Raw genomic sequence first — 27,799 nt, 5'->3', positions numbered from 1 at the left:
TAATACATTGCAATACCACATTCTATAATTTGAAATAAAGTTATTTTGCGTACTTCTTTAAACATTCTGAAATGCAATGGAAGGGAACATATCTTTTTTTTCTGTATGTAAATAGGGTTAAATTAAATTGATTCTACATTTTACTAATGAACTTAGTAATTGATGGCAAAGGATCTGTCAGGGAACCGATCGGTAGAATAGGAGGATCCTTATGGGTAGCCGTGAATCCTGCAGAATGTGGAATAGCACAGGGACAAAATCCAAAACACGTAATCCAGGGGCTTGGTCGATTGGAGAAGCAATAAGTCTGGGAACCAGGGAAATCCGAGAAAGACAATCCGAAAAACGAAATCCAAAGAGCATAGTAGAAAAAGGCAGGAGCAAAGATTAGAAACCGGGAGATCAGTCAAAAGAGTTGAAAAGTACACATGAGAATACTACAGGATGGCTTCTCAATAGTGAGCATGGGTTGGTACGTGAGGGAACTTTAAATACTGAAGGGAGAGGGATGTGGTTAAAAAATTGGTCCAGGAGTGAGAATTTGTGGAATCAGGTGTATGTGAGAATGTGATGGGTTCAGTTTAGGAACGAGATTGTGAAAAAGTGGGTTTGGGAATGTAACAACGTTTGCGAGGGAAAGTGCGGGGCGTGGCAGGATCCCCAAGCACTAGGAGGGTACCCACTTTTCCCATCTTTACGTTTTGCAGACCTATAAAATGTAATTTTACCTTCCAGAAACTTCCGGAGCATAGTTTCCTGTGTATTCACTGCAAAGGGATCAGGGACATCAGATGCTTGTCTTAATGCCTTGTCCATGTCTTCATCTGAAGTTGAAACACAGAGTAGTTATTCTCTACGTCAGTATTTCAAGAAAGGGATGATGAGTTTTATGTTTATTAAAAAATGTAATTATGGAGCCACCATCATTTTTCCATGCCTTAAAACAGCATTACTTCAAAAATATTGAAGTAATGCTGTTTGTAATTGACACTCAAGGAAAAGGTATAGAATTCCAATCCTGGTTTAAGCCTCAAACTAAAAACTCTACAATACAATTTTATTGATCACACTAGGTAAATTCAAATTCCCTTAAACAAAATATTAACAAAAAATTAAATGCTTTTATAGTGACTTGCAAAATTATTTAGACCCCTGTACAGTACTCAAATTTTTTTTGTTTAAATATATCATTAATATGACAAAAATGTTGATCTTATTAATATTAAACCTCTTGTTGTGGCAAAATCTTAATTAACATATGTAAAGGGGGTGCACTGAATTATGTTAAAGAGTAACACAATTAGTTGAGAGGCCTCTGTCTGTGGGCAATAACAGAGGTTAATAACAGAGGTGGTGACGTCAATCATTAAGAAGTGGTAGACACCCAGGTACTGCCTACTTAAATTTGCCAAGCTCAGAAACTGGGAGAGGAAGGAACTTATTAGCAATGCCACCCTGCACTTTGAAAGCTACAGAGATCAAAGCATTCATGGCTTCTATGCAATCAACATTTTTTTTCTTTTTAGGTTTTGCTAACATTTAAAGTAACCCATCTCACCCATACACACCTTAAGTTTGGGAATTCAGGTTTAAAAATTTTACATTGTAATAAGAAAAATGTAAATGCAACATTTTGAAACTTCACAAAATGGGACACCATAAGAAGGGTCTGAATACTTTTGCAAGACACTGCATATGTGCAAATATACAGTATAATACTGTATATGGTGTAGTAAGTCAGTCCAAATCAGAACTTTTTTTACTTCATTCTTTCATCCTTTCCTTGTGATTTGGTAAAATGCAATTGCCTTGTATTCTTAGTTTCAGCTAAGTTAGTCCTGTTAACTGAAATTAAGTATTTACATGGTGAGAAAACACTTACATATGTCCTCTATACAGTCAGGATTCAACTCCATCATTGACTCATAGATGTCTTCATCACACCCTGGGTTCAGAGAGTACCTCATCAGGATGTCTCTGGAGGTATTGGACATAGACTCATATATGTCCTCATCCTCTCCTTGTGTGATGCTTTCCTTAATGTGAGTCTTCAGCATATCTGCCGTTTCCTGCAAGCAAAGATCAAAGAAACTGAGATTCCCTTTCTTTCTTCCTATCCACCATAGTTTCTTAGGGGTCTACAACAAAGCAAACACATCACTAAGTTGTTCAATTCAGCAGACACAGCTGAATTGTACATACATTTTATATTAATCCGGCATAGAATAGTAGCCTATGTAACCTTGACACACTTCTCCACTGCTACACCTAATGAGCCCCGTGCAGGTATCAGAAAAATTACTGATAACTGTTTATTTAGGGAGTCTTTTACTGTCTTAGTCTTAGTAATTCTTACTGATAAGTGAAAATAGGGAGAACCTCTGGAGGGTTCCCATGTACAAGGAAATCTGGATGTAACTATACACAGGACAGTATATATGAATAATAATAATTGCTTACACTTATATAGTGCTTTTCTGAATACTCCACTCAAAGCGCTTTACAGGTAATGGGGACTCCCCTCCACCACCACCAATGTCCAGCATCCACCTTGATGATGCGACGGCAACCATAGTGCGCCAGAACGCTCACCACACATCAGTTATCAGTGGGGAGGAGAGCAATGAAGCCAATTCATAGAGGGGGATTATTAGGAGGCCATGATTAGTAAGGGCCAATGGGAAATTTGGCCAGGACACCAGGGTTACACCCCTACTCTTTTCGAGAAATGCTCTGGGAATTTTAATGACCACAGAGAGTCAGGACCTCGGTTTTACGTCTCATCTGAAGGACGGCACCGTTTTACAGTTTAGTGTCCCCGTCATTATACTGGGGCATTAGGACCAACATGGACCACAGGGTGAGTGCCCCCTGCTGGCCCCACAAACACCTCTTCCAGCAGCAACCTTAGTTTTTCCCAGGAGGTCTCCCATCCAGGTACTGACAAGGCTCACACTTGTTTAGCTTCAGTGGGTTGCCAGTTGTGAGTTGCAGAGTGATATGGCTGCTGCTATGCTATGAAGCACTGCCATGCAGCTGCTATGAAGCTCTGCCATGTTCTTCAAATTCAAAACAACAACCCTAAAACACTACACTGTACAGGAATTAATAAAAGATTGCTACTAATGAGTCTTATACATGTGAATGAAATTGTTAATGATGGGGATGCTACATTAAATTGAAATAAATTGAAAATCTTGATAAATTAACTAAAGTTTCACATGAGAAAATCACAATTTGTATGAATAAACAGTAAAATAAAAAGAAACACAAAGATAGCAGCTTTTAGTATCTTATATATAAGAATACAGCAAAGCAATAACGTGATCACTATGCCTTAGTACATTGTTGTTGTTGTCCCTGAAAGTTTTATTTATAAACTTTTACATGGACTTCCAACAGTAATTTGAGTAAAAGTTAATTAGATTAACTGTAACTGTAAAAAATAAATTTTGTGTTGAGAAACCAGCTAGAACTACCGTGTTGTTAATCTTGAAGGTTCAAAATTAGCTAATTCTAAGGAAAGTTATTTTGTGTGACTTTCTTAAAATAAACTGAAAATTTGTAGAAACTTGCCTAACCTCGGATATCCTGCAAACACAGAGCTGTTGAGACTGTAACAGTAATATGACTGTGAAAAGAGGAACTAGCCAGTATTTCACATTTACTCCGATTAAGCACTGCAACTTAAATAACACAAACTGCTAGTAAGTACAGTATATGAGTGCTTTACCATTTTAAAAGAATTACCTCCTTAATGCATATTCATTACGTTAACAAAGCGCTGCCTTTAGATAAGAATATGACTTAATGGCATACTTGGGCTACACTGTAACATATGTTTAACTTGTTAGCTTTGTGACCACTCTAAGATTAGAATGTAGAGAATTCTACACATTATTCTAGTGACTTGTTTGGTTGACCTACACCTAAGAAGGAGTGTGAGACGGAAACTTTCATTTCCCCACAGCCTCCTCAGACACTTAAGGCTCTTACACACTGTGTTAAAAGCAGTTATAGATTAGGTGATTCAATGGTTTAAAAATCAAACGAGACAGCCTAGAACTAGAAGAAGAAACACATTTTAAGTCACAATCATCATTGTGTTACTCAATAACCATCCTTGCTAAAAACAAAGAAAAACTTTAAAAAAGTTAAAAATGTATACCTTTAAAACAAATCCAAAATTGAAAAGCTGTCTCTGCGCAGTGTTTAGAAACACTCTCAGCACAGCATAAGGGATTTCAGTGTGAAATGTTCTTGTATAACAAGCTATTTAAATATACAGTGAACAAACAAAAACTGACCGATAAAGTTAATTTTACCTCATCCAAATAATCTGACCTGTCAAAACAGGATAAACTGATAAATTAAGCAATGTCTGTTGTGTTCTTGCTGTATGACTTTATATATAGTGATATTTTACAGAATGTTTTTTTTAAATAAATTCAGTGGCTTTGGTTAACCTTTTCTTACTTCCTCAATCTCTGACACTGACAACATTACATAAACAAGACAGGTTGAGGAAAACCTCATGCCAGAGTAAGTAATCTACATATTATTTAGTTTGGTATAATCTGTCTGAAAAAGCTATATCACAGATTACATAATTTATCCATACACATTAATACACATACATGAACTGTACAATATACAGTATGAAGTGGTTCTGAACTTCAGAAAACGTAATGTGGAGTATCTGTACTTAAAACACAGTGAAAAAGTAATATGCCACTTCATATTCTCTTTTAACATGGAATATAACATATTTGCATTCTCTAACTGGGGGTTATATGCAAAGCAAATCTAGCAGTGAAACATAACCCCTGGAGGAATTTAGCAATGCTGAAGACTGAAGACCAGGTGTTTTTGTACTATTACTGTGTACTATGCTAAGGCCCTCCCAGTCACAGGAATTGGAGTGGGTTCTTGAAAGGTGTTTTATCACTATGGGGACCTGATGCACTATATTTTGCTGCAAGATAATATCAGTGATATTTCTTTCATTTCAAATATACTTTAGTACACACCACAGTCTCTGAATTCTCTGAGAACAGCTGCTGTTTGAATGCAAAAACTCTTTAATCGTAGTTGAAGTGTTAAAAACAAATAAATCCTGTAATACTTGTGTGCAACAGAAATGTTTTATTCCTAAAGGCGCAGTTGTTTTTTCCCATTGCAGTTTAAGTGAATATTTGTATACCGTCTTTATTTTAATTAAAACATATTTAAAATGAGTCTATAATTCAATCTTACATCAATTAAGCATAAAATACTTGGTTACTTACAACATACTCATCCATAAATTGACGCAGGTCTCGGAAGCCATTCTTTTCAGCAATATTGTTGGGATAGTCTCCGTATTTGTTAACTACACTGTAAGCCTGGAGAGCACCAGGACACTGCAACAAGACAGTTGTAAGCTTCTTCAGTCCATACTTAGCAGCAAAATGAAGCAATGTAGGCAGCTCCTCATTCCGTTGGTCTGGCAGAGAGTATTACAATGTAGAGAGTATTACAATTAAAATTATAACAAAAAATTCCAACATGAACAATATTATATGTTATCTTGTACTTTGCAATGTCTTGCACACACTTTTTCCACTTTACTTTAATACACCTAAATGAAGGGAGTGTTTTTTATTTACTTTTTAATTACGTTTCACTTTTCCTTTGAAGCGCATTGTGTGCTACTTTAACTTATCACTTACTGTACTGTATATACACTCAAGTGAAGAAAACTCACGGAGAGACTAATGAGATTAATGATACTGCTGAGCCTAAGGTCAGAAATTCAAATTCACTTTCTGGTCTGATTTAACTAATAAAATCTTGATACAAATGATGATGTTTCTAAAAGTATTTCCTTCTAAATACAGTATCAAGAATGATGTACATCTGCATTACAGCTACAAAAAGGAAAGCATTCAAACACTGTAGCCTTCAAACTTCACACACATAATCTGACAGGCAGCAAGGAGGATCACAACCATCAGTCATACCACCGTGTATGAAGACCACAGTAACACTAAAAATACTGAAACATACGAACTTCATGATTTCTACAGGTGATTTGTTAAGGATTATACAATGCTGAATGCTATATATCAGAATGTATAGATTTTGACACAGTCAATTCTAAAAAAATACAGTCCTATATTTGTGATGTACAGTCCTGGAGAGGAACTGCACACATGAATGACTGATGCCAATAGTCATTTTATTGTAATTTATTATTGTGCAGTAATTCAGACTACTTGCCAAAAAAAAACCTCAGAACCCATTTGGAAAAGGAAATCTCGCACCTAAGAGATTTTTTTTCTTTACAAAAAATGTACTTGTTCCCAATGGTTCTTGTATCTTGGAGAGATAAAGTATATTAACAGAGAATTACTGTATATAAAACTATAATTATCAATTATAATTGCAAGGGAAAATGTCAGACTCTGAGCATTAACCTCCTTTGCAGTAACTCAGGGTGGGAACTGTGTGAATAATAGTCTGAGCACACCTCTGGTTGCACATATTTCAGCGTTATGCATGAGTTTTTTTTAAAAGTTATTGCATCAAATCCAGAGTACAGTAACATAAAACAGTAAGCCTCCCATTTGTTTCAGATTCCTTTTTTAAAATTACATAACCAAACCAACCAAACAAATTAACCGTCTGACTATGCAAATATAGTACACTTGTTGGCCTTCCCAGATATTTGTGTGCTACAGTATATAACATTTTAAAAGGAAAGATTAAGTATTTGTTTCATATATACAGTACATACGTTTTAAAAGTTAATATCAATGTCTTTTCTAAAATATAACAAACCTCTATAACATTGTGTTACAAATAACTTCAAATGGTCTTCCAGCATCAAACACCAAAGACCGACAGACTATTGTATTTTAAATATTGTTGATGTTAATGGTCAATTTGTTCAAATGTTAGAGGTTCTTAATAACAGTTTACACACATGCTGACATATTTTCTTCTTCGAGCTGGTTAATTCCAAATAGATGAAGCCCAGATACAGGCATATTTGTCTTCAATGATTCCGTCAGTAATCTGTCCAGTGATTCTCTACAGCATGATGTGATGTTAAAAGCCTAGAAGAAGAATGATAAAAAGAGAGCATGAGGAGAGACAGTGTAGGTAACATGAGACAATTGACATTTCATTTTTTGAAATGCATTTTTTTTTTCTAAAAAATGCTGATATTTCACATGTTCTTTTTCCTCATTTGTAGGTAATTGAAGCAATGTCAAGAGCCCAATTTAAAGGAAGAAATATTTTTCCCCAGTGTATATATCACATGCATTTATAAACAGTAAAAACAGCCTATATTAAGGACTCCTTTTATAACTTTAGTTAACTTTGAAAATGCATTTAAATTTAATATTACTATACTGATTTGCGTATTTGCTAAAGACTACATCATGTGAGTGGTACTCAGAAAAACAAAACTATTGGACAAACAGGTTGATTATACTTCACATATAGATGCAGGCAGACATATTGATGCATGATTGTTTACTAATGTCTTAGTATAATAAACATCTGTTTGACTCATGAATCAACAAATTTAAAATGCAGGCTACGATATGTCTGCATTTCAACAGGCATTTCTAGGATCAGTAGCATGTGTGAAAGTGCCACAGCAGTAGCAAATAAATAACTTACCAAAAAAACACTAGAGTAAGTACAATTTTATCTGGACTCTGCAGGATTAGCATTAAAAACAAGTAGATGACTGATGACCAGATGACTGCAAAAAACTATCCCTAAGTCAGTAAACAAAGTCCGTCAAATAAATATAAAATTCATCCCTTTCTACCTTCTCACCTGGCACATGAACTCCATTGGATTTATGGCATTTTCAAGAAAGTTACTGATTTCCCCCATGCCAGTGTAGTATGTTATAGGCATCGAGCAGACAGTTAAGTCCCCACTGTACAAAGTCACCAAGACGGATCCAGAGGGCATGTCTACAAATAAAAAGAACATTGCATTCATTGCATTCAATTCTGAACTTCTTTCCATTTTAACAATCATATACTGGAAATACTTCGTCAAGCTGTCTCTCCTCACATGTTTTGGTTCATGCCACTGTCAAGTTTATATTTTTATGGAAAGAGATCACTGACTGCAAGTTCTTGATCAACTGAAGCACTGACAGGAAAACTCCAAAACAGCTACAATTTTAAACTGTCTCTTATTTTGGGAGATAATCATGAGATGAAACGGGTTCTGCAAATGTTGCTCTTTTTCCAAACTTCTCACAAGACATATTTGCACTTACCAGGTGCCTTGGCAGAGACTGTATATTCATTCTCCAACACACCTGACTCTCGTTTAGAGGCACAATTTTTGCATGAAAACTCCACTTCAGTTTTTATTTGTTTTTTTAACTTACATTTCAGAATTATGTACACATTCACCTGGGTCTGAAAAAAGCAAGAATAGCACCATTATAATATACTGTATTGAGCTACATTAGTGTCAATGGATAAGATAATTTAACAGGTAGGTGCAATATAAAAAAAAACAAAAGAGAAAATAAAAATACTTCCTCAGAAAAGTGTGAGAGCTAGATTTATCTAGTTTAAAAATCTTTTGTTTTCCATTTAGTTAAAAATATTCAGTAATTCATGTAATTCATGTAATTCAGTAAAAACAAACATGACATGAAGTAACGTGATTCATCTCGTCCGATAGCACTATACTGAAATCAGAATTTAACCACAACATCCCAGGTGGATGAGAAAAAATGATTGCTAACTTTGTTTAGCTGTACAGTATATGGCTTCTGTTTTAGTTTCTTTACAAAGGTTGCCAGTCACTTACAGAATAGATTACAATGCTCTTCTGCTGTAGAGATACGAATGGTAGCTCCTATTCTTTTATGCTGCTCAAGCATTAAATTAACATCAGCAGTTTATCAGGTCTTTATGGTTGTGGCACTGAGAATGTGTAATTCAGGTACAGTATATTGTAAGAGACTCAGCTCACATTGTCACACTGCAGAGATCAAAATATCACTTGAAATGTTTCTAAATGCTTTTAACTTGTAAACCTGTATAAGCATCCAATGATTGCGTCTCTCTAGTGCTTCTTCTCATCCATGTATAATGCCCTGCTCAGCTTGCTATGATTTTATTATTAAAGGCTATCTATAAATAAACTCGCTCATCTTTAAATGAACTTTATTATTATTTTACAGTAGTACTATTACTTTTTGATAAAAGGCAGTGCAACAACCCTGCTGCAGACACTACTGTTGTACCTAGAGTACTCTATCTCCATTGGTCCAGTCTATCCAAATGGATACATTGTTGGGGGCAATTCCTGGGATGGACAGATGTCCTGTCCAAAAGGGGGGTGGGAGCTGGGGAGTTGCATGCTCCCTCTTAATGGCACAGAAACCACAATTACTGTAGGTCTGTCTCAACGAGCTGATATGGCTGAGATATGGAAGTTACATATTATTAGTTTTTGAAATGTTGATAGTACAGACTGCCTTGCAACTTAAAGCATCCACAAGAGAGGGATGAGCAGGAAATAACTCTTGATATTTCGAAAACATTAATCTAGTAAATACTGAGATGGGATGACTAGTCTTCTCATTATTAACTTTTTATATCTCCTTATTGTCTTAAGGTGGAAATGCAGTAACACATCTTATGCCGCAATGTTCTCTCATAAACTAAAACTTACATGAAGCTCTAAAAAACTATTTATCACAATGGCCCAACTTCATATTTCCATCATCACTAAAAGAATGCTGTTTACAACTTTTTTAGAAAGTTTTTTGCTTCCTTCAGGTAAAACCAGTCAAGTCTTTGAAAACGGTTAAAAACAGAAGTGAAAAGTTTTCAAACAATTAAGTACAGAATTGACAAAGTTCCTCATTTGGAACAAACAATTTTTCCATGACAAAGGGGACGAGTTATTGGTACCATGTGACCATTAGCAAATATAACATTACCTTTTTTCTGTTCTGGTTTTTGTCTTAAATATCACAGATCCTTAATAACAAGAAACGTTGCTGTCGCACAGTGAAGAAGGAACCAAGCACTTACCCCACACTGTATTCTGTTTGGCAGAATGGCAACGCATTTGTCGTTGACAGATCTTGTGGATTCACTTTGGAGCTCTTCTTTATCGACAACAAACTCTTCATGGTCAGGTTCAGTTTGCTTGGGCTCATCCTTCTGCTCAGCCTTTTTATCCAAGACATGATTTACCTCTGACTCTGCCTCGCTGTCAGTCACACTGTCACAACCTGAGTCTCAGGAGAGTAAAGAAATGGATTTTATTATTTTAGAAAACGGCAGACCCTGAAGTCTCACTATTCCAAAATCACATTAACCCAAAATGGAGTTTGAAGATGAAAAAAGCGTAAAGAAGCTCTTCTAAGAAATTGTACTTGTGATTTATGTCATCGTTTATTTATAGGGATTTTCTTTCTTTTCTGAACAAGTTACCCATTAAGGATTCTAGAGGGGATGAAGAATTACTGCTACACTGTGACTCAAATTAAATAAAACTTAAACATTGTATTCTCCTGAAGATACTGTCATTTCAAATATCAATATAATTTAAAATTTTCTCTTTTGTCTTTCAATATCTGAACAATGCACTCTTTCCTTCCTCTAGTCTTATGCATCAAACAGTTAGATAGGCCTTCATCCTCAATACTGTATATACAACTGCTCTACCAAAATTGTACTGTCTCCTTTTATATACTGTATGTTTTAACTATAATTGTCTTTTATTATTTTCCACGACATTTTCTGCTAGCAATACTGCCTATGCCAAGAAACTTCTGTCCTGCAGGTGATTGATGTGCAACCTGTTCTAAGCAATTCTAAGAAGAAATAACTCTAAAACTAAATTAAATCTTGTGCTACTCTTTTCAATAGTAATAATTCAAAACAAAAACTGCTTTCATTCCAGTTCATTAAATTTATATTGATCAGACATGAGTGCTAATCTAAAATAACACTGTATGAAAAAAATACATATTTTTTTCATTTAGAGTCAAGTTATAACATTTCAAAGATATCAATAAAAAGAATAGATATAATAGACAGCACAATGTCCATATGATGAAATGTAGTGAATTTCTTGTTAACTGTGGAGAGGTAATAATACTACAAGATTAATAATAGTACTAATAATAGTAAAGGACTATGATGTCCTGTACTTTGGTAGCATATCCTGCCCTGCTGATCTATTAAATTTTCTGTAAGAACTTAGCAAGTGGGGTCACTTTCATTATTTTAAAGAGAAAAACAAAACTCCCTAACAGTTATTTTAATTTTACTTTACTTTTCCATCCAGGATTAAAGTCTGGTAAAAGTCTTGTTCTCAATCTAGCCAAATCCTTTAACTACTCATGCTAGTGGTGAAAAATATTGTTTTATTGCTAATAACTGGCTTTTTTTAGTAATGGCTTCTAAAAAAGGTACAATAATATTGATAATTGTGTCCTTGAAAAATACCAACATGCCAATTTTATAAATCCTTCAAGAACTGACTTAGTGTTTAAAAATGATTAAAAAGAATGTATTAAAAAGATGAGAAAATCCATAACTGAATATATATGCATTTAATTAATTAAAATCCATCACCATCCCATCTCCAATTCATACTTTATTTTTAAGAAATCTGTATGCCAATGTCTTTCAAACTGTGAGTAACGAAATTCAAACCTGGGGATGTCATACTTGCTTATAACAGGATACTGTATGTTTTTTTACATGTACTGTGCTCGTAAGTGTCTTAATATACAATCATAAGAAAAATAAAAAAACATTTGTTTAGATATGGGAAATTGAAGAGACAGTATTTTATGTGGTTTGCAGTAGTGGTTTGTACTAGTTCACTAAAAGATGTAAGTATGAAGGACAGTACCAGTAATATACAATATTATTCAATGTAATTACTTCATACTTGATAAAAACCTAATTGCTGGTGAATATAAAACTTGGTCATTTTCACCAAGCTTATTGGTAACATCTTCTGCATAAGTAAACAATTAACTACAGTATATAATTACATATAGGCCAGCTCTAGAAAACATATTTTTAAAGTTCTATCATTTAGAAGCATTTATATACAGATAGTGATATTCTGTTACACAGCATTAAAAAAGTACTCAAAGTACCCAAAAGTACTCAAAAGTACTCATAATATCAATAACAAAATCAATAAAATAGATAAAATGCCTGCAAAGAAATTCAGCAATTTGCACTGTACACAATTACGCACCATATCCATTTTTTAAAGTAAATCTCTAATCATATGGCCACAGTTAAAAGTTTCCATGACCATCATATAAATTACTTGTTAAGCAGCTGCTGTATAAATTAAGCCACAAAAAGGAAGTACGGTTAGTTTCATGTTCCTTACTTTTTGTGTAAGGCTTCAATTGGCTTTTTGATGATCAGGGCCTTTAGTAGTTTGCTGTGCATTTCAATGTGCATTTCAAATGTATTCTGTTGTAATCTATTATTCTGTAATAGATGCTCATTAACTACCAAAAAGTTTATACAAATCTACCAGTTCAAACTTTTTTCAATTCTTAATTTGTTTCTTAATTGTTAAGATTGTAATATCTAATGAGACGTTTTGAAAACAAAGGTTTATAAAACCTCGGTACCTTTATAGATCTGTTATCTTACTAGTTAAGGGATTCTAACATCAATTATTAAAGTAACAGAAGTTCAAACTTAAAATGTAGACTGTGACAACAAGGCATAAAAAAATCCCATTATAATCCCCCAAAAACCCATTATTATAGATTATCTGGTGTAATCCAAATCTTCTTTCAAATTCTTCATGTATTCTCTTTTGCTCAAAGTTATTTCATATCTAGAAGTACATTCAAATAGAGTAAAATATGTCAAACCCATTAGTATTGTCTTGTTTTCATATAGCATCTTAAATCCTTTTTTACCCTAGTTCACTTCCAACATAATAATAAAATACAGGAAACCTACCTTTCCATTTGTTCAACATTAATGAAGTGTTAATGATGTCAACACTCTGATAAGACATCTTCTAGGTCACCAGTCAGATCATGTTAGACACAAGTTAAATAAAACAGCTCCAAGCAATTGGTGTTAAAAGCAAAATGCAAATACTGTGCTTTAGCAGGGAGAAGAGAGTTTTCTGAAATTGAATACTTTTTCATCCAAGAGCAGGGTTCCTCTTTAGTCTTGCTTCCTTCCTTATGGAGAGCCCTCCCCTGCTCACAAGAATAGTAAACAGCCTGAGAATAAACTGAAAAAACAGTCCTAAGACACCCAGCGGAGCCCCTTTGCTTTTATTTCGGTTGTAACCTAATCAACACAAAATGATGGAGTCACCACCTGTGCATTTCACCTGACTGAAGGAAAGAACCTTAATCTATTTATATCCATTGTGTACATCCTGCCTGCTGCTCTTTTCTGCCGTCTACTTCTGTTTGGTCTGTGTTGCTTTATTTTGTTGTTGCTATATTATTGTCCCAAGGAAAAACAAATTCATGTACAGTATGTATGTCTCCATTTTATTATTCTTCCTGGTATTGCCATTGTTTGCAATATAGTGTATAATATTTCAATCCAAATAATGCAAGTTTGTCATGTAATGATTTTTCTGTTTGCTTACGTTTCATAATTCACATAATTTGTAAATTAGGTACCTTTTGTAAAGCTAATATTTGAAAACAACTCTATATTGCTCTGTATTGTTGATACAGTAATTATCAGTTGGTACAGTAATGTCTTACTTTTAAAAAAGTGTTGCTTTTGGCTAAAGATGTTAGCTTTCTGTAGTGGGAAAACTAAAATTATATGTTGCCTTGTCTCCTTACACTGTACACCATGGTATATTTATACAGAAAGTATCACTTTGTTAGACCAAAAACAAGATTTTCAAAGTAGATTGAACTCTTATGTTGTGAACTGTTTTCTAGAAAGTAGTGGAAAAAAACATAGAGTAATAGTTTTAACCCATGAAGTAGAAAAACTAAGGACTGCACATTTTTTACAACTCTCTATTTTTCTACTGTACATTTGCCAATATTTATCTTAACATTTCCTGTAATATTAACTCATAAATTAATCAATAAATTATGCTATAAATTAAATTAAAAACTCAAAAGATTAAGACGCTACTGAGAGAAAGTGGTCTGACATGATTACACATAACGGAATGTCACACTCTGATTCATCTTTGCAGCTACTGAACCATGAGTTCACTGAATGAAGTAATGTATAATGATGATGTTACTTCCGCATACAGAGCCAAGGTTTCAATAATATAGAGAGAGCTTCTTTGTTTTTTAAATCCTTTTAAGTAAATTGAAATGGAAAGATTCAGATTATCCTGAAAGGGTTGGCACATAAATTTCACTCACTGTCACAAGGGAATTAATTCTTGACCTGTGATATAACACATAATTTTATTTTTTCCACACTTTACTCCTACTAGCAGTTAACAACCTAAAAATATATAACGGAAGTGTAACTAGGGACCATGAAGAGGTATCAGTTTACTTGGTCCTCTCTAAATTACTATCACTATCAAGCTGAGTAGTAATGAACACAGAAGTTTAACTCTGTGGCCTATAGTACAGTGCCTTAGTATCAAAATACAACTTAAAACATTACTCGGAATTATCTTGTTCTAAAAATTATTAAATTAAAAATCTATAACATTAATTTATAATAATCGTTATCACAAATCAAAATTAAACCACAAATGTAGCATGTCATGTTGATGAAACAAAATATTTTGTTTTTATTTTTTTTCTGAAAGTTCAGTGTTATCCATTTTAATTATAATAAGAACAATAATAAGGTACCAAGCAATCTTCTTCGGCATCTTAGAAGGTTTGTTATTAATTTATTTTGCTTCCACATTATGGCATATCACAAGTAACACACATCCTAACTCCCAAGACTTCCTCTTACTACAAAATAGACTTACCAGTTTAAAATGTACACTGTTAACCATTTTAAGTAATAAAACTGCCTTTAGGCCAATCCAATGTTTCTTAATGTTTTTGAATCATACAGCGGCTTCTTATATATCACTAAAAGTCTCTTGTTATCTTTTCAGTTACTGTATAATGTTCATTCAAAAATATTTTCGATGTTAATCCAGGCAGAGAAAATATGAAATAAAAAAAGCAATAAGGCTGATTTTACCAAAACTGTTAATGAGAAATCGCTTTCAGAAAATCTCCAGTGTGCCTCAGTTGTTTTAATTTGAGTATATAAACAGTCAGTTTTAACAGGATGCTGTAGGAAGTCACAGAAAGACACCACATGTTAAAAGTATCACTCATTCAGTCACAGTAGTGACATAGACACAGAAAAACAAAAAAATGAATTTTAAAAGCTTACTTGGTCTTGTCACAGTCTAACATAATTTAAAAAGATCAAACACCCTTCCTGTTTTCTAAAATACAATGGGAAAGAAGACACAGGTTGTTTCTTTTATGTTCAGTAAAAAAATATATTTTGTTCACCTCTGCTCTATATATGTTCAAAGACTGTTCACTGTGGGGAATCCTGCAAAGACATTTAAATATTTTCACACACAGGAAAGGTTTCATTGGCTTTCAACTGTTGTTAGTATTTTTCTGTTAAAATTACACACTCAAGATAACCTAAACATAAATGTTAGATAATACAATTAACCAAAAGATCAGAATGTCCCTAAACAGCACTTCAGAAAATATCATCAAAGCTGCTTGTACACCCAATACGGTTGTGATATGACGAGAGTAACATATTAACAAAATACACAACCAATGCTGACTTTTTGTAGACTACAAACTTACTATTCTGACCAGAAGGACGTGCCATTGCTGTTTTACAATAATTATTTAAACAATAATTTGATGATGTGCTGGACTTGCAAATTTCAGCTCTTATCCTTTCGGTAAAGATAGAGGATACATCATTGTGCTTAAACTTAAATGACCACCACAGTAGTAGCTACACGCAGCGGCATATAAAATTCTAAACTTTATGGGAATGTGCTGACCAGAGGATTGTTGGAAATATACTGAATGTTTATTGATAAAACAGGATAAAAGTACATTGCAAACATGTATTTAGTGTAATGGTTCAACCTTTGCCCAGAATCAGTGTTTTATGATATCTTGCAAGATATTTGATATTTGATGAAACAGGCATATCTTATCATATAGAGTTCCATAATAAGGTGGAGTTTAACTGCAACTCTTTGATTTGTATTAATGATATACTGTAACTGGATTCCATATTAACCATCCTGAAAAAATTCCTGTACAGTATAATATAAACATATATACTGTACAGACTGTACACTGAAAGTATAAATATACTTTCTTAAGTATTCTGATGAGTTGCTTTCTTTTACACATTATAATATTTTGTTCACCCAGCAACATATCATGTGACTTGACACATGTAGCACAAAGCAGCAGCAGAACTTCACATGTGGTTTACGTATGCGGGACTATTTTAGTAACTGAAGCATTTCTTTCATAGACAAGCTAGATTGCTTGCCTTTAAAGGGGCACTGCAAAGCACCATGTGTTATGAGGAATTATTTCTGCTTCTGAGCATTTTTTTTTGAATGGAGACTTATCTTATAAGCGTTTAAACACTTATGAGTGCTTAAACAAAACACCTCACTTCCACATCAGTTAGAATGTACAAAACACCAATATTTACAAAACATTTAATAATAATGTGGGATAAACATCCATGTTACAGAAGGAAGACACATTAAATTACCTTTCGAGATCCTGTTCACATACACCAAGTTATCTTAAATACAAGATGTGTATGATCCCATTAGCAATCAGAGACCTATAATGTAAATGTGAGGACTAATTGAATGATTGCACAACCCTAATTGTACTCAGAGGAATGGAAACTAAGAATTTTAGAAATACATGAACAGTGAACTTCCCTTTCAGACAGAATGCATTCATAAACAAGTATGAAAGGCCACATCACTGCCCTGGTGCTCAGAACCACTGAGGTTCTCTTTCGAAAAGGCCTTTGGCACTCTGTTGCATGCCACTAACTTGCCACCAGTGGAATCCTGTTGGCCTACATTGCTGTGACACAGCCCATATCCTAGGGAAACCATGACCGTGGATGGAGTGTCGCATCATCTCCAACATCCTGCTCCAGCCCAGCTCTGATATGCAAGTGATTAAGCTTTTCTAACCGCTTCATACAATTCAGAGCTGTAGGAGTCGAAGCCTATCCCAGCAAGCAATGGGTGTAAGGCAGGGTCCACCCTGGACAGAATGTCAGACCACTGCAGATGGATTAACACACATAAATAAAACCCTGGAAACTAAATATACAAAATATTCTCTTGGATATGATGACTGAAAAGTCTAAGACATAATTTAGCATACTCAGAAAATATATCAATAATTTTATGGGTAGAAGATAAGTCATTGGTCATAGTCATAGGACTTGGTACTTAAAATGTTCATAGGATTAGCTTTTTAAAAGATTTCTAGTTCAATTTAAAGTGCAGGTCCTTTTGGATTAAAAGTACTTGGCCTCCTTTACCCTTTCCCCATTTTAGATTGTTTATTCCAGTAAAACTCAGTTTTAGACCTCCAGTCAGGTCTTTGTGGGTGCCTTCAGGTTTTCATCATTTACAAAACCCATACCACAAAATCAGGCCTTCAGATTTCAAAGCAGACCATTGCCAACCCAAGTCCAGTTCGGAATTGTAAAATGGTTGATTCACCTTATCAAAGTTGCATTCACAATTACAGTAGCAGTTCTACGTATTGGCAGGTTATAAATGAGCTAAATGTGCCTCTAACACATAGCTTACTAGTACAGTTATGGAAACGACAATTATTAGAGGTAAACAAGAGGATAACTTCATGGTAATAGCATGTGACAGTATTAGCATGGATTTAGGAAGAACCACAATTGTTTAGCTTGCTATTCTTTTTTGACAAGCAACAGTGGCCAAGGATTTTTTTTAAATAACATGTTCAGGTTTCCTAAATGTTTTTAATAAAATTACTGAATAATTTAACACATATAAGTTATTGGAAAGTGTACAGTAAGATTGGATTAACATAGTTTTAACAGGCTCAGGAAATTTAAGGATATTAAGTTTGACCTGAATCTCTTAATGCCCTTGCAAAGTCAACCATTTTCTGTGTTCCATGTCACCTATACAATATAATTATTCTACCTCTTATCTTCTTGTTTTCAGATTGCATCGGTTTTAGCAAAACTGATTTTACATCATATTCACTCCTTGCATACTTCCATGGACTACTTCCAGCAATGATTTATATATTAACTGGTAATAATTAAAACCTGGACATATAGAATTTATAAGTCAAAAACATTGATGTTTTAATGAAAGAGCCTCTTTCGTGTTTCTACTTGAAATTCCAAGATTTTGGAATATTGGCCTCTAGATGTACAATTCTCTGTATCACAGTTCTGCATTCAGGAACACACAATAAAAATAGCTAGTTGGCATTCTGAAACAAATGCTGATTTATGTCTAATTGTTAATCTATTTCATAATTCTAAAATATAAAACTAAGGTTCTGAATAATAATATGTTGCTTCCCAATAGCTCTTAATTCTATTTTTTTTTATTTTTGTTAGTTTGTATGTTCTCCCCATGTTTGCATGGGTTTCCTCACACAATCCCCGTACTGGCAGGTTAACAGACTTTTGGGAAAACTGGCCGGCATGTGAGTGTGTGCATGTGTGCATGTCTGCTTTGCAATGGTGTTCTGTCCAGGGTGAGATCTAGCTCCCCTGCAAATACCACAAATGCCAGTGCCTTGCAAAATTTTAAAGTAAAGGTCTAAAGAAAAATGAAATACTGTATGTGATTGCATAAGTATTCATTTCCTGTGAACTCAATATTTGACACAGTTAGCAGCAATTACAGCTGCATGTTTTTGGTAGTGAAGGTCCCTTCTAACTTTACATTCCAGGTTTGCGCAACATTTGCCCATTGTACTTAATTGATAAATTTGCTCAAGCTCTCTCAAGTTGCTAGGGATTCACTTACCATATGTAAAGCAGTTTTTTATTCTTTCCACAAATTCTCAGCAATAATTTTAGTCAGAACTTTGACTGTGCCACTCAAGGACATTCGCTTTTTTATTCTTAGGCCACTTCACTGGCCTTGTACTTTGGATCATAGTCCAATTAAAAGATTAATTTTATTTCCAGTTTTATATCCTTAGCAGACTTGCTAGTATTTGCCTGTTCTTTGCTCTGTCCATTTTTCCTTCAATTCTAACAAGCTTTCCAGTCCCTGCTGAGAAGAAGCATCCACATACTGTAGCATGATAATGCAACCACCATGCTTGACTGTAGGTTAGCGTAGACACAGAGATGAGCTTTCAATTTGGTCTTTTCTGAATATAAAACAGTTTTCTTTATGTTTGTAGTATAACCTAAATGCTTTCTTCTAACCCCCTCCACAGGTTTGCTACCCTACCATACAAGTGTATGTGAATTGTTGATTCACAGACCTTTCCTCTCATCTCAGCAATTGAACTTTGCAGTTGTGTCTCTTATACAAAGAATGCATGGACATTTGTGAAGTCACCAATGCAAAGAATGCATGTTAATAAATATAAATTGCTGCTTCAAACTGTCATGACCAAGGTTTAAAGCAACAAAATGTAAAAACTGTGCTAGGGTCTGAATACCTTCGCAAGACTCTGCATATATGATATTTATAATGAATTGAGATGTGACCGTATAACAGCACTCAGTGGTCGAGTTTGCTTCAACAGTAGACAATATTCTGGCACACGTACAGCAACCCAGAGCGGTCGGTTGCTTATTTATGTCTCTGGGTCTTTTTACTAAGGTCAGAAAGAGAAAATTATGGCCTTTGATTTATTTACCAGTCTAGAATGAAACCACTAGAGTACACAGCTGGTATTTAGCACCTTCCTCCTTCTCCGAACATTCCTCCTATTAATTCCCTCCTGTTATATATTACAATAATATAAACTCTGAGAGGATTGAAAGCTAACCAACACGGTACACTGAGTATGAAATTTTCACTCGGGTTAAAAATTATACATATACTGTATAAAGGAATAATTTGCATCTATATCTGATCATTTCAACTTTTCATATTTCACTTTTCTTTCAACAGTCTCTAAGGTACAGTAATCTTGTGCTATATGAACAACAGCTATATGATTTCATTTATAGGTGATGTAGTAATTCCTACCTTTATTTCCATTTAACAAGCAGATCTTCACTCTTTCGAGCTAGGCTCTCATAAAGCATTGCCAAGATTCTTCTTTTCTCGCATCTTCACTGATAAGGCAATTACTTTTTATTTTTATTACATTTTAACTTTTTAATAATAAAGGCATGTCTATGCATTAAGAACAAATAGTACAGGATACTACCTGCATTTGTTAATGACTGCAACAATGTAACTAATGTACCGTAAAGGAGCAGTAATGTTATTGTTTTCCTACCTATTGTTTAAGCATTGGCTAATGACTTCAAGCACTGGAGACCCGAGAGGGGTTAGAAAAAGTCTGGCAGAAGACGAGGATCAGAGCAACAGAGGTTGTAAGGAGAGAGAGAAAAACTAAAGACAGGTCACAACAGAGTGGGTGAGACAGTGGTAGGAAATAACTATGATTATGAAATCAGATTCATGCAGCAACAGGGAGCTAGAGAAGGAATAGAGAAACGGCAAAAAAACAGCTCTCACTCAGTTATCAAAATGCATTTAGTCCCATAGCTCAGTCTCTTTATCGTGGCTTATCTTGTAGCATGAGGATTCTCACCTCCTTTTCTCAGACCAATGAAATTTACACTCCTTCCAGTTAGCATTATTTGATTTCCATCCCCCATTCAATACACTAAAACCACTGATAAACATATTAATACAAGCACAGATAAAAAGTGGGTGACAGAGTAATGTGGCAGTTAGCTCTGATGTCTCACATCTGTTGGGTCCTGGATTCAGTTTTGGATGATGTCTCACATCTGTTGGGTCCTGGATTCAGTTTTGGACTGAGGTGTATTATGAATAGAGTTTGGTTTTTGACAAGCTCCCATGCTCTAAAGCCATGCTGGAGAGGTTAATTTGTGTTTCTACATGATATGTAGGCATGCCTTGGGTCCTGTGTTTCTACAGTATAGCAGGCCGTTGCACTTAGCAAATAAAAGTGGCTTTCTGATAATTGATGTATGAATGCAATAAATCGAAGCAAAGCAACTTCATTATACAGTACATTCTTCTTAGAAATGTGACAACATTCTTCTTATTCTTGTTTGTTTTGTTACAGAACAGAAAATGTATATTCTACCCGCAGAGAAGGGTTTATCAATATTATTTAGTTTCTTAATAAAATATGGTTTATTTTTTATGGTCTGCGTGATGAATATAATAATAATAATAATAATAATAATTGCTTACACTTATATAGCGCTTTTTCTGGACATTCCACTCAAAACGCTTTACAGGTAATGGAGAATCCCCTCCACCACCACCAGTGTGCAGCATCCACATGGATGATGCGACGGCAGCCCTAGTGCGCCAGAACGCTCACCACACATCAGCTATCAGTGGAGAGGAGAGCAGAGTAATGTAGCCAATTCATAGATAGGTCACTATGGGTCTTTGACACACTTTCTGGATAGAATCAGGAAGTAAATAAAATTTCATGATGCTTCAGATTTGGTAACTCCTGAGATCATGAGAAAAACAAATAATTGCTTGCCACACTTACATAATTGCAAGTAGATGTACATAATTGTACAGTAGATGCATAGTCTAAACCTAATTGTATAGTCATATATTTGTAATTGCATTTCAAAGTTAAGTAAATGATAGAAACACTTGTCTATTTAGAAACTGTAATCTTCTAAAGCTTCTACTGTGCATGAATGAATCCATGTTAAATGGAAATGTTAATTCCCAAACACATCCACCATAATTAACCCACACAGCCACTGGTCCGTTATCACATTCAGAGCTCTACTGTTTTTTTTCCCTTGTGATAAAGCAAGACTTCAATCACACTAAGCACATTTGGAAGCTCAAAAACTGTCAGTGTTAGGCTTTGCAAACACAACCCTAGATCCTAGCAGAGCTTGAGGGGTTGCACATCAGACCTTGGAAAGCCATATCACAAGGTCAGATTCTAGCAATGCACTGTAAATCCAATGCTGCAATCGATTCAAGGATGGATGTAATAAGAACTTGATGTGTGATTTTTTTTTTACCTGATCTCATCTAGACAAGAGGTGCTCAAACAGTTAGGGCAGCTATTTATTTTAACAAATCTGCTTGTACCTAACTGAGACACAAAATCAGAGTATCATGGACTGCAAGTGAAACAGAAATGTCAGAAAATATCTACTGTAATGTCACAAGCTGCTTTCTTTTCCTGGATATTTGTGTAACTAAAAGCACTAGCCCCACATTGCAAAAAGGATATAATTAATCCAATTCACACCAGTACATAATAAATGATAACAGTTGTAACAAGCATATTCCCCTCACCTTGTCACCTTTATGAAAATGATTTTAAAACTGCCTAGTGCCATTATTGTAGGTTCCAAAAGTCTAAAAGTAAGTAAATTGAAATTAAGTAAATGGCTGACAGAGCATTTTTTACAATATTTGTTTCTGTAAAAAGACCAGAGAACAAAAAACTACCTTCAGAAATGGTCTGTAGAACTGTGGAAATATAGGTTGTTGTCTCGTCCTCGGGGTAGAGCCGTTTCCACTTCTGCCAGTCACTGAAAAACTGTTCCAGACCTTCAGACTCTGTTACCCCACAAAACAGCAGCACCATCTTGCTTGGAGGGTGCAGAACTTTCAGAAAAGTCTCCAGAACAATCGGGATATACAGATTTTCCAAGAACTGCATTGAGAGCAACAACAGAATGCACTTGCTCTTGTGAAAGTCATCCATTTCTGACTGTCCTAGAGGAGTGTTCTTTTCAACTTGTTTCAAAAAAACTGACTTCTTGGAAAACTTGCGCGATGAAATAAACACATTCTGGAGGTACTTAGCCCACTCTTCAGCTTCATCAGTGTGAACTATCAGCACTTCACAACTGTCCATCTGAGCTGAGAAAAAAAAAATGGAAACAAAATAAGACAGAGCTTTTTTTTCCTGAAGTTAATAATTAGAGCATGTTGCTATCATCATCATTTACTTAGCTGACTCATTTATGCAAGGTGAATTATTCTCACAACAATGACTGACCTGTAAAAATTAGCTTTGTTAACAATATTAACATCCATAATTAAAAGTATTATAATACTTTCATAATGCTCATAAAATATGGTGAAGCAACTGAATGTAAAATAAGCATACCATCTACTATATACATCTGTAACGTATTTTATTATATTTAACTGCATTTTGTATTGTCCTGAACCTACCCCATGTACTACAATGTAAACCTGCTATGGGAGCACAACATTAGTCAAACCAAGTCAGTAATTACTGTTAAGTCCCAATACTATTGACTACCTTGCAAAACCTGCTACCATATCTGATCAAAGTTATTCACACAATTTCATGGACAACCTTTACAAAGCAATTCATTTCTGAAAGGTAACCGATTACTGAAGAAATTCTCATTTAAGCAGTGATATATTAAGTTTTTTGATCCAATGAAATGAAAAGGGTTAATTGCTGAACAGTTAATTGCTCTAACTCTATCCTCTAGCTGTAAATCTTATGTTTATACAGGAAAAATGATTTTGATTCTGTGACCACCCACTAAATTTAAATAATCCAGTGATTTAAAAATGCATTTAAGTCACTTGAGCTTTGATTTCAGATCAACATTATTTCCTGATTCTTCTTCTTCCATGAAGTATGTACTGTACATCAACATTATTCCCATTAGTCAAAACTATTATTTTGTGATATTGTCAAAAACACATATTGTCAAAAAAAGCATATTAAATAAATTGTGCATTTACAAAAGTGTACACTTTCAATTAAATTACATACTGTATAATATTGACACTACACACAAGACAAAGAACCTTTACAAATATCTGTCATAAGCAAGGAAAATATAATAAATTAAAATGAATGCAAACTAACATGCATATAGTATCCAGAAAAACCTACTACTTTTATTAGCTTACTTTTGAGAAATTCCTTGAGAGTACACACAAGGAAAAATGTATATCTTGTATTTGAACACGTTAATTTCCATACAGGCTGTTAAAGCTCATGTTTTGAATGTCTCATTAATATGAAATTAATAGACATGTATCACTCCAAATTTTATACTTTTCAATACTAAAATAACTGCCCATTCAGTAAATGTTCATCATTTTACAATGTAGTCAGAATATCAAGTATTATTATTTATTATTTCATGTCTAAAATGTCCAAATTTATATCAAAACTTTATTCACTTCCTAATTGCAAGTTTTCCACTGTTCTTCATAAAAAGTTTCCAGAAACAAAGCCTAATGAAGCAACCAAAATACCTAGATTGGATCTGCAAATTTTTACTTAAATATGTTTAAGGTAAAACTATAGATTAATACAATTTTAAAAGACTGAATTTCTGAAAGCATGAAACTTCACAATATTTTAATTAACATGTAAACAGACCTGCATTCTGAACAGTTAGGAAAATGGAAGGAGAAATGACACAATCCAACATCACAACAAATACTAATAGTATTCATTCATTTGCTTTGTGATTTTTTTTAAATCTAAACACCTGGTTGTACTGTATGTTGTATAATAATTTTATGGATTGCAAAAGAATTTCAAGCATTTAGCATTTATGCATTTTAAATTACTGAATTATGGTACAGCCCCATAATAACAGTACAGTCCTGCTTTGAACCAGCATGTGTGCATGCAACATTTAAATATTAAATACTTTAAATAATAATTGTGTCAATTGTCCATTAACTAAGGTATTAAGTGCGTTAAGATATTTGCTGCTATATGTCTAAATTTAGAAATGTCTGAGTTAAAAAGACAGAAAGCTGACTTCAGATTATTAGTGTAATATGTCTATTAAAGGATCCATTAAAGAATAAGAAATATTAAGAAATGCTAAGAAAGATTATACAGTAGGATAACTGTAAGGATTTGTAAGGATAACTTAACACTAGTACCAAACCACAAACTGTCTGAATTCTCATTTCTGTTTGAGTTCTAAATGCTTACAGCTAAGCTTAGTGTAAGCATAAAAATGGGACAGAATTTGACCCCTAAGGGACCTATAATAGTACATTTGTTACAGGTAATATGTCATTCTCTTTGAAGACATATGTTTCTTTACAATATTTGCTTCATAAAATCCAAACAACTGTTACTTTCAAAAGTCAACAATTCAAGCAGCTTGTAAACTGTCCCTTTTTTACAGTGTTTTTCTAGCATAGTCTTCAAATTGTTAAAGAAAAATAGCACATTTTATAAAACTCTTCAGTTTAGGATGAGAGATTATTTTTATAAGATGCTATTAATGAATTTTCCATTACATAAAATGAGAGTACAATACAGTATATAGGGTTTTCTTAAATTTAAAGAAGATGATAATATTGATTGTGCTTGTTCACAAAAACATAACACATTCAATCTCTAAATGTGCGTGGCACCTGCAAAGTATGTTTTACAGAACACTTCAATATTTCGTGTCTTTCTGTAACTACCACTTTTGTATTTACTTGGAAATTCAGATCCTCATTTCTGTTTTGCAGAGTGGACAACTTATTTTACTTAGAAATTATGGTTATGATTCCAGTTACATTTCAGTGACTCTAATGAAGTGCATGCAAGAAGCAGATCAGATAAGCTTCTTTTATTTATTCCTCTTTTCCAAAACAATGATGCTTACTGTATAGTATTACACTATAATGGAAATTCTAAGCACTGGTTCGCTGCAAATATACTGTACTTCAGAGTTTGCATATATGTTAGGTTCCGTATTCATTGGATATTAGAAAGGTTTAAACTTTTTACTGATGATAAAAAACAAAAAAAGAAAAGTTGTCAACAAAATAGAGATACGTGCTTACAAATATATACAAACAATATCACAACTACTTACCTGAATGTGACATGTCGAAAAGACATAAAACATTCCTGGACTCCGAGCTGCTCAGCGGTTCAGCCTCCCTGTATTAACTGAGCGCTTCAGTGACCTTCTATAGCTTCGCCCCTACATGCAGTCCTGCCATGTTTCAGAAATGTATTTGCTTTTATATCTATGCAAATGTGTAAATTGGATGTAAAGTTGTTCACATCTGGCGGTCTCGATGCAGTCAATAAAAGTTTACAAGTTTCATCTCACAAGTCGACTCTTCCCCTCCATCGCTCCGCAGAGAATAACAGTATCAACCAGTCACTTTTTCAGTTTCCTGATCTTACTGTGACCAAGCGTCACTTCCTAAAACTGTCATTAACTCCGAAGCTGAAGTGTTTGCACAATTGATTGTTTGACCTGTAGAGAAAAGCAAAGAAAGCACAACCTTGGTAACTAACGCAACATTCCAGAAATCAGGTGACTTATTGCGCTTATGTATTCTTAGCGCCGAATTAAAAAGCCATTTTAACAACTTTAATACACCTGTAAAGTCATTCCATATGTGGTTACGTACGCATCGACATCAGAAAACAAACATGTCTGCCGCAAATATTTCTTATTTCGATGTTTTAAGTAGAATGAAAATAATTGTGAAATAGTATTCACTGGGTCTGCCATTAACGCGGTCGCTTGAACTCAACTACCCAATATGACTCAAACAGCATGGACACAGTAAGGTACAGTACATGAATGCAATTTGATGAAAGACCTACTGTACAATTAGGGTTTCTACAAGAAGGACAACAAAAACTTTCATTAATTTAAAATGAGAAATTGTTTAAATATGAAAGAATACCATTACTTAACTATTACCATGCCATATTCCCTGGAGCTTTTAGAACAGATAAAAGTGTTTCTAGGGTTCTGTAAGGTTAAGAAATAAGTTCTAGAGGCTTTGGTACACGACCTTGTCAACAATTATCGATTTATAAGTGTAAAGACACTGGTGATTAATAATAATTCACTTCCTAATGTGACATCTTTGAAAGTTTACATTTAAACTGCTTCTTCGCACCCGACGCGTAAAGTAGGACTAACAACAGAGCAGTCATGAGAACTTAAAAAACATTAACATGTACTACTGTACCTAACATCCTCGTGTTATCTAGAGGCATATAAAAAAACTTTGCAGAACTGAAGGAAATGTAACTGACACAGTTGTCACTGGACTTATATTCAGTGGAAACAAGACATTCAGATTAAATGGTCTGGGGAGATAGTCCTATACAGTACAGTAATTACAGAGCCAAAGCATCACAGGTTCTAACAAAACATCACGACTTCAAGATTCATTGGATAATACGTTTGCTGTTTTTTAACTAAATGTAAGGATAACACTTAATCATAATAATTTATCAGGGATAACATACATTTGCTTTTGAGCGTACCAAATGAAATGAAAACATTCAGAGCATATGCAGCCGTTCAAGTACTGTATATAATCATTGCAATGCCAAGCTCGATCAAACTGTAAAAAACAGCAACTTTTCAATTTCTTTAATGCGGAAGAGGCGAGTTTAACCTTTCGGATTTTTGAGTTTTTTTTCCATTCTTAATGTTTTGGTTCCCCGTTTCTGAGTTTCCGAACGTAAATTAGATAAAATAAAACAATTCGTGTTCTGCAAAATGCTGAGTTTCTCAAGTTTATATTTGCTGTTATATTCTTCTGAAGCATT

At 34.2% G+C, this 27,799-nt stretch overlaps 1 protein-coding gene across 6 annotated transcripts in view; it reads right to left on the bottom strand.

Annotated features, from left to right (window-relative positions):
* Positions 1–26,484, bottom strand: part of pik3ap1 (phosphoinositide-3-kinase adaptor protein 1) — a 39,683-nt gene extending 13,199 nt beyond the window's left edge. The window contains exons 1-9 of one of the 6 annotated variants that reach the window (XM_015347637.2): positions 26,088–26,484; positions 22,702–23,113; positions 10,074–10,282; positions 8,294–8,438; positions 7,837–7,979; positions 6,968–7,100; positions 5,289–5,485; positions 1,883–2,069; positions 729–824 (exon numbers count right to left, since the gene is read on the bottom strand). In XM_015347637.2, coding sequence (XP_015203123.2) covers positions 729–824; positions 1,883–2,069; positions 5,289–5,485; positions 6,968–7,100; positions 7,837–7,979; positions 8,294–8,438; positions 10,074–10,282; positions 22,702–23,113; positions 26,088–26,120 — 1,555 coding nt within the window. In that variant the 5' untranslated portion in view covers positions 26,121–26,484. Of the gene's footprint in view, positions 1–728; positions 825–1,882; positions 2,070–5,288; positions 5,486–6,967; positions 7,101–7,836; positions 7,980–8,293; positions 8,439–10,073; positions 10,283–12,998; positions 13,404–22,701; positions 23,119–26,087 lie in introns of those variants that run through there. The other 5 variants (XM_015347634.2, XM_015347635.2, XM_015347636.2 and 2 more) reach the window with 5 other exon arrangements.
* Between the last annotated feature and the right edge of the window lie 1,315 nt (positions 26,485–27,799).

The sequence above is a fragment of the Lepisosteus oculatus genome, chromosome 4, assembly GCF_040954835.1.
Source record: "Lepisosteus oculatus isolate fLepOcu1 chromosome 4, fLepOcu1.hap2, whole genome shotgun sequence".
Classification (NCBI taxonomy): Eukaryota; Metazoa; Chordata; class Actinopteri; order Semionotiformes; family Lepisosteidae; genus Lepisosteus; species Lepisosteus oculatus.
This window is presented reverse-complemented; position numbering and strand designations above follow the sequence as displayed.